Source organism: Danio aesculapii, chromosome 1, assembly GCF_903798145.1.
Source record: "Danio aesculapii chromosome 1, fDanAes4.1, whole genome shotgun sequence".
Classification (NCBI taxonomy): Eukaryota; Metazoa; Chordata; class Actinopteri; order Cypriniformes; family Danionidae; genus Danio; species Danio aesculapii.
The window spans coordinates 29,238,473-29,256,621 of record NC_079435.1 but is presented as its reverse complement, the minus strand read 5'-3'; the positions used below and the strand labels follow the sequence as shown (position 1 = coordinate 29,256,621).

The 18,149-nt window shown below is 34.6% G+C and overlaps 1 protein-coding gene across 1 annotated transcript in view; it reads right to left on the bottom strand.

Annotated features, from left to right (window-relative positions):
* kcnq5b (potassium voltage-gated channel, KQT-like subfamily, member 5b) overlaps positions 1-8,438 on the bottom strand; it is a 189,090-nt gene extending 180,652 nt beyond the window's left edge. Inside the window, exon 1 of the mRNA XM_056458436.1 lies at positions 7,715-8,438. Within this exon, the coding sequence (XP_056314411.1) occupies positions 7,715-8,067 (353 nt within the window). The 5' untranslated portion in view covers positions 8,068-8,438. The remainder of the gene's footprint in view (positions 1-7,714) is intronic.
* Positions 8,439-18,149: the final 9,711 nt, after the last annotated feature.

Sequence of the window (18,149 nt, the reverse complement as noted above, 5' to 3'; positions counted from 1 at the left end):
CATCTCAAGTCCACCGACCGTACATGGTGAGCTAACTGGATAAACTAATAAGAGTGGGAAAGCCATCCACGGCAGAGAGAAGCAGTCAGCTAGTAAGCACGAAAAGGAATGGCATCATACCGCCCGTATCGTTTGTTTTAAAAATGTATGTACTTCTGGCTACACAATTCATTATCTCCAAAAATGTATATAGGGCTACGTTGTTAGAATGAGTCTATATTGGGATAAACTGAAGGCATTCCAATACAGCTAACAAGTTTGAAGGCTGCTATTGGTTCATTAAGATAAACATCATATTATGCAGTTATCTTTTTTTGTACAATACAATAAAGTGCAGAGTTGCTAGTGAGCCTCTATTGAGGACCTCAAGTTCCAATTAAGGGAATCCAATTATGGACATCTAGTGCTACTCTACCTAACATCCAGCCTGAATATATCAGTGTGAATGTCCAGGTTAACCTATCTTGAAATGGCCTGAGAACTCAGCATTGCAGTGCAAGAGTGAAAAAACAAGATGGTTAAAAATTTAAAGAAAAAATGTCAAGTCTTCTTCAAACAATGGACAAAAAATACCTGCTACAACTATATGGACCATTTGAATACAGAAAAAGGATCCACCATCAGCTAATTTACATAAAATGACTTACAGTATAAAGAGATTTTTATAGTCTTCTTTCAATTAGAAATATATTATTCACACTCTTTCTAAAAGCCCTTCAGAAAAACTCTCTGCTCTCCGCCTGACTGACACAAACAAGGGCAACATGGCCTGTGTCACTTTCCCTTCAGATGCCTGCTGACTCTTTCTCCTCCAGCAGCTGTCAATCACCTTCAGTTGTCGCACTTTTATGGGGCTTCCAGACCAGCATCTGCTGACAAGCGTCAGGCAGAAGGAAGCGGAAGCTGACAATGCTGGGAAACTTAAGGGTTTTAATGATTTCATAAGGTGTGCAAGAGTTTGCATAAAGGCATGGCATGAATTAGTTCTTCTAAACTATTCCCACTGATGGTGAAATAATAGCAACACTGTATTACAATTATGCTCCAATGAATTCTTTATCTGAAAAAACCCTTTAAGGCAAGTCATAGTGTGCACTGTGAAAATGAATGGTTAATTAACACCTGCTGCTAGCTCATTTTCCATGGGTGTTTTCCATCTTTTAAGCTTTCAAATTGCATTATGGAACCTGGATCCAATTTCAGATATGCTGTATTGTTGAAAAGTATAATAAAGTAACATTTACTGGCATTTTTAAAGGTTTAAAATGTCATTATAATTATTACAATATAATATTATTATTATAATTGTTGTTATTATTAGTATTATTATTATTCACTCAAAGTGCCATCTAAAATTTTCTTCTGAAATAAGCATGTTTTTTAACACTTTATATTGATGGTCCATTTGAGTATTAGTAGACTGTCTGCTTAATACCTGTTGATACTGCTCCTTTAACAGACATTTACCTGACTATAAGAAACTTTGCAAGTACATGTCAACTTAAATAAGCCTAACCCCAACCTAACAGTCTATTTATAATCTAATGAGAATTAGTTGGCATGTAGATCCAATGTAACTTAAATTCAACAAATGGACCATCAAAATAAAGTGTGACCGTATGTTTTCTCAGGCTCCTGTGCGTATGTTCAGATATTTTACTTTTATAGCAAACAATGGGTTTTTTATAGCCTAAACTGAAATAACTGAACATTACTAGGAGGCTAAGAAATATATTCATTTTAGAAGTAAATTTCAGATGGCACAAGATGTTCTGTTAAAAGGAAAGTGAAATAATCATAAGATATGAGCAAGTTAAGGTATGGCCAACTGATACTTAACAGATAAACTGTAATTAGGTGACTTTACATTAAAAATGTTAGTGAACCTGTTGCTTTTAAAGCAATTCATTCTGTCATCATTTACACAAACAGTTTTGTTGTTTGTTGCTGTTGTTTTTTCTGTTGCGCACAAGGAGAAGATATATTGAATGATGTTGGAAACTCTGTAAGCACTGAGCTCCATAGTCATTGGAAGTCATTTGTTACAGGTTTCCAACATTCTTCAATTTGTGATCAACTGAACACATTAAGGCTGTACGATATTGGAAAAATCTGATATTGGGATATTTTGTTTTCTGTGATATATATTGTTATATGAATACAATTTCACCAGATGGTTTGAATTGCTCTATTTGGGGGAGAAAAAAAAACATTCATTTCGATTGATTGGGGTGATTTTGTAAGGGCGTGATTTAGAGCTGTGCGATTTGGGGAACATATCTAATTGCAATTTTTTTGACAGATATTGTGATTGCAAATTGATTTGCGATTTAATTTTGTAGTCAAGCTTCAGCTCAATAATCAGCCGTGGCAACAATTCTGCAACAGCTCTTAAAAATTACCAGTTTTTGTTTGGTGTCTGTGACTTTGAATATACCAAAATATTCCCATATTACAAATGCTGTTTGTCTTTGACGTGAATTCATCTATTAATGTTTTTTGAGGCAGCAGATGCCATTATCCGTGTTTTCTTTCTTTTTTTTTTTGGGTGTCCCGCATAGTTCGGTTGCGAAATTCTGATTGGCAGAACGAAAGTGTGCTCACTCAGTTGGCTAGTAAGAATGTCACACACAGATGGCAGTCACGCATTTTCTCTGGGTGGGGGAAAAAAAAAATATATATATATTATATATTTTATATCACAGCCTTATGCGATTAACTAACCGCAACTTTTCAAATTGCAATTGTAATTCAATTTTGATTAATCACACAGCCATAGTGTGATTCATGAATCAAAATAATAAACAATTTGCAAGAAGTAGAGAAAAAAAAAGTGAAATAAACAGTGCTTTTTGGTTTTCCAGAGAGTCAAACAGTATTCAAGTACAGAAATTGAATAATGAAATGTAAAATAAAACTGCACAGTTTTCATTGTATTAGTAATTCAGTAAAATTAGTCTTCATTAAAGTTACAAATCTTGCACGTTGATGTGCCCTAATGCTTTACACTTTCTTGAAATGCCTTTAAAACACATACAAATGATGAAGCTTCACTCAGTTGTGGTTATACTTCGCAATGACTCTACAAATCTCATGTATTCTTAATTGCAGATCAACTATAATCCCAACTTAACGTTGCATATCCTGCGATGTAACTATTGCAGACATACACATTGCGATATCGATGCTGAAATGATATATTGTGCAGCCCTAGAACACATTATACCTGTCAACCTGAAATCATTCTGTTAAAATATTTTCCTGTATTTCTCCTGTATTTTTATTCTTTCAATGAAGGGTGGAAATAAATGTCATCAAAGAGCCTATCCTCGCTATTGAACGAGCTGTTTTTAATGTCTAAAAATGAATGGAAGTGAATGAGACCGGAAAACTCGAACCATAAAGATTCAAATGGCTGCGCTCGCTCGTACATGAAGAAGCTTAGTACCGCCGAACCACCAGGAGATACCCCATGCTCCTAAATTTGAATCTTTTTGTGTTTTATTTTAAACACAACATTTTTTGTCTTAAATGAGCATAAACGATTAGGAAAGCACTCGAATGCTTTTATTATAGATCATTGCATTATTAAAGTGACACTATTATTTAACGTAATCAAATAAAAATTCGAAACGAGATTCGTTCTTTAATCAGATTCAATAAGTATCCCTTATTTTCAGACCTCAGTGTTAACAGGTATGATGTAAATGATGACAGGATTTTAGGGTAAACCATATTCCGTCAACAGTTTTAAGTTTTCAACAGGTTGACTTTTTTAGGTATAGTATCTACTCACTTTCAGTGTATTTTTTTAAAGTCTGTATAATGTACATGAAAGCATGGGAGGATTTCCAATGTGCCTTGTAGATTCAATGGTCATTTCATATTCTGTTTGTATTAAATTCTTTGATTTCCTCTCCTCTCTCTCTCTCTCTCTCTCTCTCTCTCTCTCTCTCTCTCTCTCTCTCTCTCTCTCTCTCTCTCTCTCTCTCTCTCTCTCTCTCTTTCAGTGATACATTGGCAGGGATAAAACACAGTTAATCCATTGAGGCTCAAATACACCACTATGTGTTTTGTATTTAAAGGGAAAGGATGGGCTTTTAGAAGAAGATTCTGCTCAACACCCTGTGTGAAATGTATACTGTAGGTTATTTACAGTAAAATGGCATTATCGTTTCACAGAATTATCATGTGGCCCTCATAAATTAAAGCAGTTCAGACAATAGGTACTTTCTGATGTTTACAGTATGTGTGTTTGTACAGTCTTGTTTCTGCAAGTGCTCAAACAGAAAGCAGTTTCGCAATGTGAAAAAAGTAAGCATCATTATTACCAAAAACCACAATAGAGGAATTAAAACAGAAAAAAATTGAGGAACGATCACAAAGTGTCAACATCAAGGATGTTACTATTGATGACGGACAGGACAAGAACCAATCAGTCTAGAACATGCAGCGCTGATGAATAATGAATATGTAAACAATCACATGGCCCTAGCACCACTTAGCTTCCGTTGTGTGTGAGGAAAGTGTGAAAGAGGCCATGCGTTTGTCAGTGTCTTCTGAGGGTGTCTTCTATAGCCTTAAATGTGTTTAATTATCTTTGTTCACTGTGATGTGAAACAGTCTGTGGTCCAAAATACCTAGCTTTCAGCCTCAGTAGGTTTTTCACTGCTCTTTTCAGTTTGAGTCTTTTAAATATTCTTTTTGTGTTAGAAAAAAATAGAATTCTCTAACAGGAAAGTCAAAATGAAAAAAAAAACTTTAATATACAAGCATGTTATACTTTTTTAAAGCAAGAGATTTGATGTCCCTTAGGGCAACCATAGGCTATTGATAATACATTTACCCTTCCATCCATGTTTCAGAGAACATGTTGTAAGCATGGCTGTGCAGTCGATCATGGTTATTTGATAATATTAACCAGAATTCAAAATGTTTCGATTTTTGAGCTAATTCATTGAATCGGGCTGCAATATGGTTTAAAAAATGTTGATCATTTATAATCATTAGAAAACAATATACACAAAAATAGACGGACACATAACCACCAATCTTCTTGGATATACAAAACCAAAAAGAATGGATCTTATAAATCTTTTTTTGTGCATCAGTCATGTACTATACCACTCAAATTTTGGAAACATTAAGATTTGTATATGTCTTTAAAAGGAGAATTTAACAAAGGCTGCATTTATGAATTAAGTTAAATGAAAAATATCACAGAAACTGTAATTATGTGAAATATTGCTTAAATATAGTTTACGATTCAGAGCTGATATTTCTGCATCGTTAATCCAGTCTTCAATTTTATATGATCATTCAAAAATCAATATGATGATTTGCTGCTCAAAAAGCACTTCTGAAAATTATAGCTGTTGTAAACATTTTTAGATGTGCTTTATTTTTAATCGAATTCATGGTTTGTTACCATTCAAAAGTAGACATGGGCTGGTATAAGATTCTAACGGCATGATAACTTTGGATAAATATATCATGATTTCACAGTATTTTCTTACATATACTGTAGGAAGAGTAAAACAGAAAATTGTGGAGGTTTTAAAACCTTGACTTTTCCAAACCGTGGTATACCTTGAAAACAGTTATTGTCCCATGCCTATTCAAAAGTACAATTAATGGCTATATAAACATTTTTCATGAACTGAAAACTCAGTTTTGAATCACAAAAATCCATTACATTTTTTAAATATATTTAGTCGTTTTAAACTGGAATAATATTTCACAATATTACTGTTTTTAATGTATTTTTTATTAAATAAATGCAGTTTTTTCTGAGCAGAAGAGACTTTTGACAGCATATGTACAGTAGGAGAGCTAAAAGTCATGAGATACTTAAATGTCTTTCAATAATAATAATAATAATAATAATAATAATAATAATAATAATAATAATAAGAAGAAGAAGAAGAAGAAGAAGAAGAAGAAGAAGAATTTAACAACACTGTTGTGTATATGATCAGTGTATATGATCTATTGCTCACAAACATATGACAGTAATACCAGACTCTTCCTTTTTGGCAAAAGGCTTACCTCTCAATCACATAACATCCCAACCACTCCTCATTAAGGAACGCAGTGTTTGGACTTGCACAGAACACTCGGTGAGAAATGAAATGTATTGGGACTTGCCCTAATCCTTGTAGCACACACAACAACAAACCAGAGGAGACAGTAACCTGTCTCAACTCCCCAGCCTTAAAGAAGGCTCATCCGAGGACAAACAAAGCAATGTTGGGTCTCATTAAATCCTAAAATCGAATTGACTTCAGGGCAGGCATGGGAGAATTTATAAGCTAATGCAAAAAAAACATAGAAAGAATTGAAGCTCCACCTTAAAGTGTTAGATAATATGTGCAGGTGTTGAAGCCTGTCCTTGTCTTTCAGCATAGCAGACTGCACAAGGACAAAACAAAAGATTGCACAAAAACTCATGTCATCAAATCACATTAAAAATAAAACAGACCAGCGTTTTCACATAGATGAGGAATTGGATTTCTTTAGAAGAAGGAATGGTGGATTACACAATTTGACTGACCATAACAGCTTGGGTTACTTCTCACCAATCTGTGCATCACAGAAATGAACATGCAAATAAAAGAAATAAATAAAAAAATTTAAATCTTGACTAATACTGACTAAATCCAAACCTTGACTCATCTTGACTGAATCTGCCCATTACTGCTAATGATAATTGGAAATTCACTGATTAGCCTATTATAATATGTGTACTTTCAGTGAACTTTGAATTTCACCTATCCCTCTTTTACTTTTACAATTCAAAGGAACCATTTAAGCAGAAATATTTGTAACAGTCTTTTTTCGCCCTCAGATCTTTTCTTATTTTTTTTTTTTTTTTTTTTTGATACGCCAGTTCTTCTAAAATAATACTTTAGATCTGTGCTTAGGAAGGATGTAAACTGTCTGCTTTGTATTATGCACTGATTACCTTGCTCTTCAGTGAAAGCTGTCAAGGTAAGCTTGAATACCCAGTTGGTTCAATTTGTGAATTCAGACTTGGAATATAACAGAATAATTTCACAGCGCGTGAAGCTCCAATCTGAAACACGTAATTCAGAGGAAAAGAGAAGCCAGGACATTCTGCAAAATTTCTCCCTTTATGTTCTATACAAAAAAGGCAATGAATTAAGAATGAGTATACATTTCAAACAACCATTAATAGTTTTCAAAATTGTTCCTCTTTGTGTTTTATATGATCATCAGTGTAGAGTCTGACACAATGACACACTCCTGGAAATTTTAGGGCTTCCCCATCCAGAGAGCAGAGAGATATAATCAAACTGTTCTGAATGAACACTTAGCGTGTCACTTTTTTCAGTAGACTACAATTCCTGCTTGAACTGAATATTCAAGACCCAGCCCCAAAAGAACAATACAACCCTGTTGATGATGCCGGGATGTTTTGTGTTTAGTCTGTCAGCTGAAATACACTCCACTGTTATCATTACTCAGAAAGAAAAAGATAGAAAACAAAAGGGTTAAAAGCAAATATATTACATCCACCCCCAAAACCTAAATAGGCTTTTACAATCGCCTCATCTCCACTCATACGTGGCAATACTACGGAAAAAATGTTTAAGGCAACAGGTATAAATTCTCTTGCTAAAAACTTAGAAAAGCCGAGCGCCGTTTTCCATGAGACATAAGCGCACTGTTAATAGATAAACGCTGAACTTACACGAAAGCGTGGTAGATAAAAGCCCATGATCTGGGTCTCTCCAGCACGTTGTACAGGTAGTTCTGAATCCTTCTGTAGCGCGCGTTTCTCCGGCCGCTTTGCGTGCCGTACACCAGCGGCTTCCCGAGCAGACTCAGCCGAGCGCCTTGCTTCCCGCGGTCTCTCTCCGTGCCCGATGCACCTGTGCCGGCATGAGATGCGGACAACAGGCCGTCCCCCGGCCGCGAACAATTGTTCTTCATTCTATTATCACATTCCACATTATGCAATCCGTAACTTTCGGCGTGGTGCCCTGGAGAGGTGTTCATCCAGAGGCCGGAGCCGGCCTCATCTCCGCTGTGGTTGCGGGGCATGGCATCACCAACGCGGACCCAAATGCGCGTGGCATGCGTGTTGTTGTATCTCCGGAAGACGCAACGGGAGAGCCAAGAAACTAGCAACGCCAAATGTCAAAAGGACTCAAAATATATAATTTACCTCCGGTGGTGACGCTCAAATGCCACTTTTATCGCTCCTGGAGTTGGCGGACTTAAATACATGAGAGGTGTATAAAGTCACTGCTGGCGCTGACCCACGGGAAGAGCCCGTCAAAGTGACTTTGTGTGACTGCAGTTGAGTCTTGCGTGCACAGCTCTTGTTTCTCCAGCGCGCGCTTTTGATGTCGCTCCACTCACACGCTCGGCGTTACTGCGCACAGGAAATCAACTGTGCCATTCTGCGCGCTCATGCTGTGGCACACGCGTTTCCGTAGCCTAATATTCATGTAAATACGCCTAATTAGCACAGACGCTGTCTTTTCCGACTTCTGTCCGCGGCATTCTCACACTTCTGGTAGTAATTTAATAAACATTGATGTAGACGAGGAGTTCAGCCGGAAAAATAAGATAACGATTGAGGATTCATCGTGTTTACATAGTAAAATGTTTATTTGCATAAAAACATGTTCTTGAAATCGTTGTGTTGCTGAACATTCTCCAGTGACAGACCGTTTAGGAACAACGTGTTGAAAAAACTGTTGCGAATTATTCAAAGTAGCTCTAACGTTAGTCAAGAATTTTACCCCTCAAACGATGTCCTTTCATATCAGAACACACCTTTACCAACAGAAATCGCGTTCGGTTGATGATGTAACCATAGCAACAGTAGCTTAGTTCTTTCCTCAATCAGTAACAACATAATCACTGTATTAAAATAACAACAACATTTATAATAATAATAATAATAATAATAATAATAATAATAATAATAATATTATTATTATTATTATTATTATTATTATTATTATCATTATTATCATCATCATCATCATCATCATCGTAGTAGGCTAGTAGAAGCCTAATAATAACAACAATAATAATAATAATAACTTTAACCTCTTTGTTCAAAAAAGGATCTGTGAGAAAAAAAAAATCTGTTGGCATATTAACTCTTATCACCGTTTGCATTTTATTCAGAGGCAGTAGTATAACTGACGTCGGGCAGCCCATGTGACTTAACCCAAAATAAAATCCACACTGTGTATTTTCTGTGTGGGCATGCTCGCCCTCCCCTACAGTTAAAGGCTGATCTTCTGCTGTAACATAACGATCCATCTGTGAGCAGTAAAAAAAAAAAGTACGCGAAATGCTTATTCATCTTTTCATCTTCGGGAAATCCGCATGCAAAGCAGCAACATGACCTTATTTGATTGTCAAATTAGACGCTTTAGTTTAACTGTCATGTAAAAGTCGATGCGCAGCCATTGCTTAGATGAAGAAATTAAGTTTAATCAGCTGCAGACGAACATCCGAGTCTGTACAAGGGTTTCTGCCATTTCAACTTCACTTAAGTCGGACTATAACTATTAGATGCAGCGTTAATATGGGAAACTGTGTCTTTGTGTGCTTCCTCTTAAAGAGATAGTTCACAAAAAAATAACATTTTCTGTTTCTTCAGTAGAACATTTGATAAGATTTTTAGCTGAAAGTGTAAAAAAAACACACAAGGGCAATTCTTTAACTATGGGCACTTTTAGCCGTGTGAAGTTGAGTAAAAAAAATTCATATAACACAGCCTCATAAGTTTAAACAATTTGTCTAGTTTTAAGATCTGTAAGAGGATAAACTTACATAAGAAGAAAAATAGTTTTAATTTTTTTTTTCCATTATGAAATAAACAAATGTCATTTCCACCACACCTCAACATACAGCTTTAATTTCAAAATGAAATAAATTATGGCAGTCAAAAGTTGTCTTACATCATTTTTGTATCTAGTTTAATTAATCTTTCCACAATATATACAATAATTATACATTTGTCAATTAAATAAATTAGTCCCTTTGGACCAAATGCTGGATTGTACACCTGTCACACTCTAAAATTCAATATTCATTTGGTTAAGATCTTATTAGAAAATAAATAAATTTACTTTGTATGTTATATAGAGCATGAACTCATAAATTGTGAATACATTTTAATGTGTGATAAGAACTTTTTAAATATTTTAAAAAATGTGTGTGGTGTGGAAATGATGGGGGACGGGGGTGGAAATGACAGGGTGAACATGAGATATTTTAGAATAAATATTAAACTCATTAAACTCAATTTACAAAATTACTAAGAATAACCACACTTTTTTGCATGTGTAAGGCTAAGATTAATCTAAAAACTGATTTGTCTAACAGATGAACAGTAACAGTACTGTGAATATTCATTCATTCATTTTCTTGTCAGCTTAGTCCCTTTATTAATCTGCGGTCGCCACAGCGGAATGAACCGCCAACTCATCCAGCATTTGTTTTATGCAGCGGATGCCCTTCCAGCTGCAACCCATCACTGGGAAACACATACACACTCATACACTACGGACAATTTAGCCTACCCAATTAACCTGCACCACATGTCTTTGGACTGTGGGGAAAAGCGGAGCACCCAGAGAAAACCCACACGAACGCAGGGAGAACATGCAAGCTTCACACAGAAACACCACCTGACCCAGCCGAGGCTCGAACCAGCGACCTTCTTGCTGTGAGGCGACAGCACTACCTACTGCGCGACTGCGTTGCCATACTGTGAATAACTGATTATTATTCAAATATCATATAAATTCATTTTATATTTAAAAATTTTACACATCTACAGAGGAGTTGGAAAATGAAATAGAAAGGCCTGGTTTTACAGGACAATAATTCATTAGTGGCGTGGTGCAGTGGGTAGCGCTATCACCTCACAGCAAGAAGGTCGCTGGTTTGAGCCTCAACTGGGTCAGTTGGCATGAGATACAGAGTATGTGACTCCTGAAGATCCACTGAGTTCTTTCATGAGGTGTGTTCACAACAGCCTGAGCTTCACTGTCATGTTGATATAAGCATATCAAACGTTAGAATCTGTGTAAAGTAAGTTTTGCATATAACATTTATTTTTACAAGATATGAGTATAGTGGGGGATAGCGCTGTCACCTCACAGCAAGAAGGTCACTGGTTCGTGCCCCTGCGTCAGTTGGCATTTCTGTGTGGAGTTTGCATGTTCTCCCCATGTTGGCATGGGTTTCCCCCACAGTCCAAAGACATGTGGTATAGGTGAACTGATCAAGCTAAATTAACCGTTGTGTGTGTGTGAATGCAAGAGTGTATGGGTGTTTCGCAGTGATAGGTTGTGGCTGGAAGGGCATCCACATCGTAAAACACATGCTGGATAAGATAGTGGTTCATTCCGCTGTGGCGATCCCTGATTAATAAAGGGACTAAGCCAAAAAGAAAATGAATGAATGAATGAGTAGTGTGTAAGTGTAGCCTATGTCTACACATGACTCTGCTTGTTTGCCATAGTCCGCACTCCTGACTGTCATGTTTAGAGGTGGATTAAAGGAAAGAATAAATAATTTACAGATTGTTTTTTTATTATTATTTGTAATATTTATAAGCGTTTTATGATTCACAATGGACCATGATTTCACTATAACTACATTTTTAATTTTTAGGGTGAACTGTCCCATTTAGTTCTGTTTAAAGCTCCTTTTTATGTATTAGTGAGCATCATGTGTGTTACAGTAAGCAGCATCGAGCACTGGATTTGTTCCATAGAGCATTACCAGGACTGTGAATCCAAATTGACTTGTTCATTTTCTTTTCTACACAAGCATTTTAATAAATCTTTATTTGATAACTCACATCGACACACACATTTAATTCTCAGTTTATCTCACTTTTTTCTTGCATGTCTCATTTTTTTTTCTGATGAGTGATCATTTACTTGTGCCTCATCATTGGCTGCAATCCACGTTCTTCTCAACGCTTACATTCGATGACTCAGAATCTAGCAAGTATAAAAAAAAACAGTATGCAACGAAGTTCTGACTGTCTACATTAGAAAACATAATTACCCTCAGACTCACATGCATTCTGGCTCATTAAGAGCTAAGAATAGAAATATGTACACTTACAACATCTGCGTGCTACAGGACCGGTCTTAATGAGACTCTCTGTTTTGTTTTCTTTTGTATATATTCTGAGAAACTTAAAAAAAAAAAGATCTGGTAAAGCCCACCATGGAAATCCCCCCTGCTTGCCATGACCTCTGTTGCTGCATCCAGCACCATCGCTTGCCATCAGTCATGAGTGGAGCACTGGGGTCATTGGCTGAACACAGGGACATGTATCAGGCTAATTGCTGTGACGCGAGCTCCAGAGGATGCGGGGAAAGGACATGCAATCATGTTGGACTGCAATAGATGGCGAGGGACAGTGTACACTAGGTTCACTGAAAATGCATAGATATTGTTTCTTTTGACCTGGATGGCTCAATAATGAGTTAAAGCCTATTGGTTCTTCATCATACCACATGAAAAAATACTATAGTATTTTTTATAGTATGTTATGGTGTGTTTGAATCATATATAAAATACAGTCTTGAACTAATCAGTTGTGGTATTTCTAAAGCTGCTGTGGTAATACAACAACTATAGTACCATAAACAAAAAGACTCTACAGCTATATTTGCTACATTAAAATACACAACAGTTTACTAGTAAAGACTAAACAGCAATTAATACACTTTAGGCCTATCTATATCAAGTGCAAGAGTATGATATAATACTGTAAATAGGCCTACTATAATTTATTTATACAGTATAATACTCTTACTATATTATAGTACACTATAGTATTTACTGTAATATTTGTTTATGTGGTATTTGAAAGCTACTGCTCACTGTTAATTAGCTCTGAAATCTACAGTGTAAAATTATGGCTACGCAAGTGTTTTTTAGTTACATAATTCTTCTTGGCCCACAGGGTTAAGTCTGAGCATAGCAAATAAGCCGAGCCCTGACAAGATGCCGAGAGAGTGCTGAATTCATCATTCTCCACATTACAAACTGAGCTGATTCTCTGAAGAACTTTCTGACAAACGTCTGCCCTCTGCTGGTGAGTTTTAGGATAAACTCACACTCACCCATCACTGGGAAACATCCATAAACACTCCGTACATTATGGACAGTTTGGACAATCGCCATACACACATGCACTATGGTCAATTTAGCTTACCTAATTCACCTATACCACATTTTTGGACTTGTGGGGGAAACCGGAGCACCTGGAGGAAACCCGTGCGAACGGGAGAACATGCAAACTCCACACAGAAACGCCAACTGACCCAGCCGAGGCTCGAACCAGCGACCTTTTTGCTGTGAGGTGAACGTGCTACACACGCTGCCACCGCGTCACCCTTATTTATTTATTTATTTATTTATTTATTTATTTATTTATTTATTTATTATGTATTGTTACACCACCAAGTGTGAAAAACACAACCCTAAATCAACCCAATAATGCAGCTTTCTCTAACAAAAAGTAAACAGTAAACAGTGTCTTTCTATATTTAGTTTGTTTTTCCCACTCATATTTCAACACATACTTACACATGTACAGCATTATGATGAGAAATTACTCATGTTCCATGTTTTTGTTGTACTTACAAACCACAAAGAAAAAAGTTATCGGTGGAAAATGGACGGAAAAATGCGGTGACCTTCAGATAGTTGATTCCATCATAGCAGGGTCATGGATGGGGGTTAAACAAGACAGATTCCATACAGATGTTACCAATTTCTAACCAAATCAAGCAGGAAGTAAAAATAGCCAACACCCAATGTGCATCAAATGATTGAATATATTGCTCAATAGTTTCCATTTATGTGTTGCATTTATATTTGATATTTGTACAATTATTTTGAAATGTTTGTTTAATATAAAACAGCTGTTCTCTATGTTAATGTGTTTTAAATGTAGTTTCAGTGTTGCATGATTTTATAGAATATGTTATATACAAGAATTTATAATATAATATAATATAATATAATATAATATAATATAATATAATATAATATAATATAATATAATATAATATAATATATGTTGATTTACTTCTAAAAACAGTTCCAATTATTATTATCAATGATGAAGTTATTACCAAGAGTAACAAAAGCTCATAATAAAAACTACCATTAGCTGTATTTAAAAAAACAAATGAGCATTTATAATGATTTTTGAATGCAATGAAAACTAAAGTAATAATGGTGAAATTCTTTTTTTTTTTTTTTTAACTACTGACATAAACTACATAAATACTATGCTTTTTGTTAAAAACACATTATGAGTAGAAGAGACTTCTTTCAAAATCATTACAAAACTTAATTTTACCAGACTTTTGACTGGTTCTGTTTAAACTATAAATGCAGAGGTGTAAAGTGTGCTTGAAAACTATAATTGAGTAAGTATAAGAGTAAATAATTAATAAATAGTGAAACTAACTCAATTATAAGTCACCAATTTAAAAGCCAGTAAGTTTTCAGAAAAAATTTTCTGTTGAATTATATTAACAGAAAGTAGATATTATATATCAACAGAGACATATGTATGAAGAGTTCAGATGCAAAAACATCTAAATGATCTCCTAAAATGAGCATGTGTCTCAAACTCCCTTTTTTATGTTCAGTTATTTCACTTTAAAGGCAATGAAAAGAACTTATTCGTTGCTATAAATGGAAAATTACAGAGCATTCAGACAGGAGTCTGAGAAAATGCTAATTTTAGAAGAAAATATCAAATGGCATTTAGAGGTTTTTGCACCTAACCCTTTATATTTTTTGTATTATACTGAATATTGAAGTGTTTTCAATATATCAATATATCAAGGTTGACACAGCGGGTCACTTTAAACATATACAAGCACTTAAGTGTCAGTTAAGCCGCCTAGCTGAATGCTTAAAAAGGGCACAAGTAAACCAATCTCCTTCAAAAAGGTCTCATTCATTTGAATGATTTAGTCAAATTTGTAATTAAAGCCACCTTGTCAAAGCACCATCAATTGCTTCTGAACTCAAGTCATATTTTTGTCTTTAGTGCTATAAATACAGTACACTTTACAATACACAAAGCAGCTTAAAGAGAAACTCAACATTGGAGACAAATTCTCCTGTAAAACAGTAGTTGTATTATGTAGTTTAGTTTTAAATGTGATGTTTGGCGTGTAAGGGCAAAATGCACAATATCTGTTACCTATTAAGCAAAAATAAGTTGCTTCAGAAAAAATTAGGCATCATTCAAAATGTCATTGTAACTGCAGTGCTCATTACAAACATAGTGGAGTAAATACATATACTTCAAAAAAGTAGTGAAGTAGAAAGTACAGTAAAAGTTGCTAATATCTTTCAAGAACAGTACATTTATATACAATAAAAATATGATGGAACAAATAGGAAAAAAATTACTTTTACTTTATGCTAATTATATTTAAAATTTTACACCAAATGTCTCATACTGTAAGTAAGAACAGATCAAAAGTACTAATTTCTTTTTACAAACTTTAATCCTGTGATTTTAAAGGCATAGTTTATCCTCAAAAATAATTATCAGCTACCATTTACTCACCCTTTACCTTTTCCAAACCAGTTAAATTAGTTTTTTACTTAAAAGAAGGTATAATTAAGAATGTTGGAAACATCGTCACCTTAGAATTATAAGGTCCTATTTGGAAATGTTGTCAAAATTGAGTTATTCACAAATTCTTATTAAATGACAACATATTTCCATTATGTGATGTTTTTATAAGTTGACTTTTCATTAAAACAAAAACAAACAAAAAAAAAAACAGTTTATCTACAAAGTTGATAGCTTGGCTCTATAGGGTCTGTGAGCCTATCAGCATTTTTAATGCATGCACAAGAATCAATCAGGATCAGCTTTCTTTGTCATTTCGCCGGACTGCTCCATTGACAGCTGGAAAGACCAGAAAGACAAAAATCACACAAAATTAACAAAAAAAATAAATAAATAAAAGAAAAAAAAAAGAGAGAGTCGACTAAATAATGCTGCACCACACCACACAAAATTGAGAAGAAACCTGAAACTAAAAAAAGATGTGTGTAAATGTGATGATTTAGAAGCATTTTTTGACATTGAGATGAAATGTTAAATTTTACACTGTTGGAAAAAAAAGGTAATTAAAAAAGTTTTATTTGTGTTTTGTATAGTTATTGAAACATTTTTTTCAGTGTTTATTAAAATCATTTGCTCATTGTCTTTAAATTGGATATTAAGCCTTGAAGGGCAAATACTTAATTTTATTCATGGGGCATATAATTCAATAAATATAATTCAATAATCCATATAAAGCATACAATTTAATAAATGTTAACACATTAATTAGATAAGATGAACATCTGCACTGGACAAAATACTTAGCCCAGCCTTGTATGATTAATTTGAACAAGAAAAAAAAATATTCCTCCTAAAACTATCCTGTTATAGAGAGCAAAAATTTACTTTCTCAAGCATCAACATATTGTCACAACACCAAATTATATATATGTTTTATTGTATTTCTTGATAAGTAATGCTTCCACGAATGATCTGCCAGATAGAAACTTACAATTCCAAGTGGAAAATGACTTTTCAGAATTAGAAGGTTCTATCTGCATTTATTGTTTTTTTTACTCAAATTTGCAAATGTAAGAGAACTTTGATAATTTACAAACTACATTTAGTGTCTCTGTCATGTTAATGTATAGAAGAGAACTGTTACACACATAGTGTTTGCTATATGGAATGCAAAAACGTTGAAGCCCAGTATCTGGGCTTATAATAACTTATAATTTCAAGATGACGACTAGTACTATGAACGTCACTGGTTACAACATCCTTCAAAAATGTATATTTTCGTGAAGATTAAAACAATCTCAAAACTAGAAAAACAACACCAACAACCTCAAACTGGCTTGGAGCAAGTAAAAGAATGAATAAATAATGACTGGATTTTCATTTTTGGGTTAATATCCTTCTAAAATCTGGTGAAATCTATCCATTGCAGACCAATAAATAAAGTAAAAGACCAAACACCAGGTTGAAATTTCTTCCACACACTTCTTTTTTTATTTGGAAATAATAAAAATGAACTTTTTTTCTCCATTTTTTAAATATAAAACATACACATCGTATGAGCCACACCTGTATACAAACAGAAATGTTGCAGTGAATACTTTTTCTTTTTCATCATCTCAGTGGAACACATACTAGAAGTTGTAAACAGTCAGCATTGTTTTTCTCCTCTACTCGAGAATACTGATCAAGTAAAACAAACAAACCAAACAAAAAACCTGTCTCTCATGAAGAAAAACAATCTTTTTTTTTTCAGATTTTGTGTTCATAGCAGAGGTGAAGAGGTTTGGCTCGAACAAAAAAAAGCACAGAGAAAATGAGGATCTGGCTACAGCTTTAGAGCGGAGTGATCGAGCCCTCTAAAAGTGACAGTGAGAGCTCTAGATTTGGACCCATATGATAAGAAAGGTGTCCGCTCAGCGGTCCCTTATATCGGGATGGTTGTTCTCAAAAGTAAGCCTTGGCCCCTTTGCAAATATGGCTTAACCACACGGTTATCTCATATTTACAACACATGCGCTAGTAAGTCTCATCTGCATCTACATTTATATTCGACATGGATACTGTTATGTATGTATGTATGATATATTTCCTGTTTTGAATAACTTTATGGGACGTATACACATTTTATAGGTTAATTTCTGTGGTTTTGAGGTAAATTATGATACAGTAAAATCTGTAAAAGAGGAGGGAGGTTGGTTTTTGTTCAGTGTTACAGTACAGCACATTTGCCCCAAAGAGATATGTATAAAAAAAAACAATAATCTGAAGAAAACAAAATGTATGGAAAGTAAAAATGTTGCAACATTCAGCACCGAATGGAGGACATGGACTAGTTGTTGTTTTTTTTTAGCTGATCTGAAAAGTCTGAGTGAAAGCAAATGGCTTCTTTTTCTTGATTTATCTCTTATATTCAAGTACAAGCAAACTGTACAGGTACATGCAACATACAAGCTGGCCTACAGTATGTTGAACTAACACATATCTATTTCTGTTACTTTTTAACATCTGTGTAGTCTGT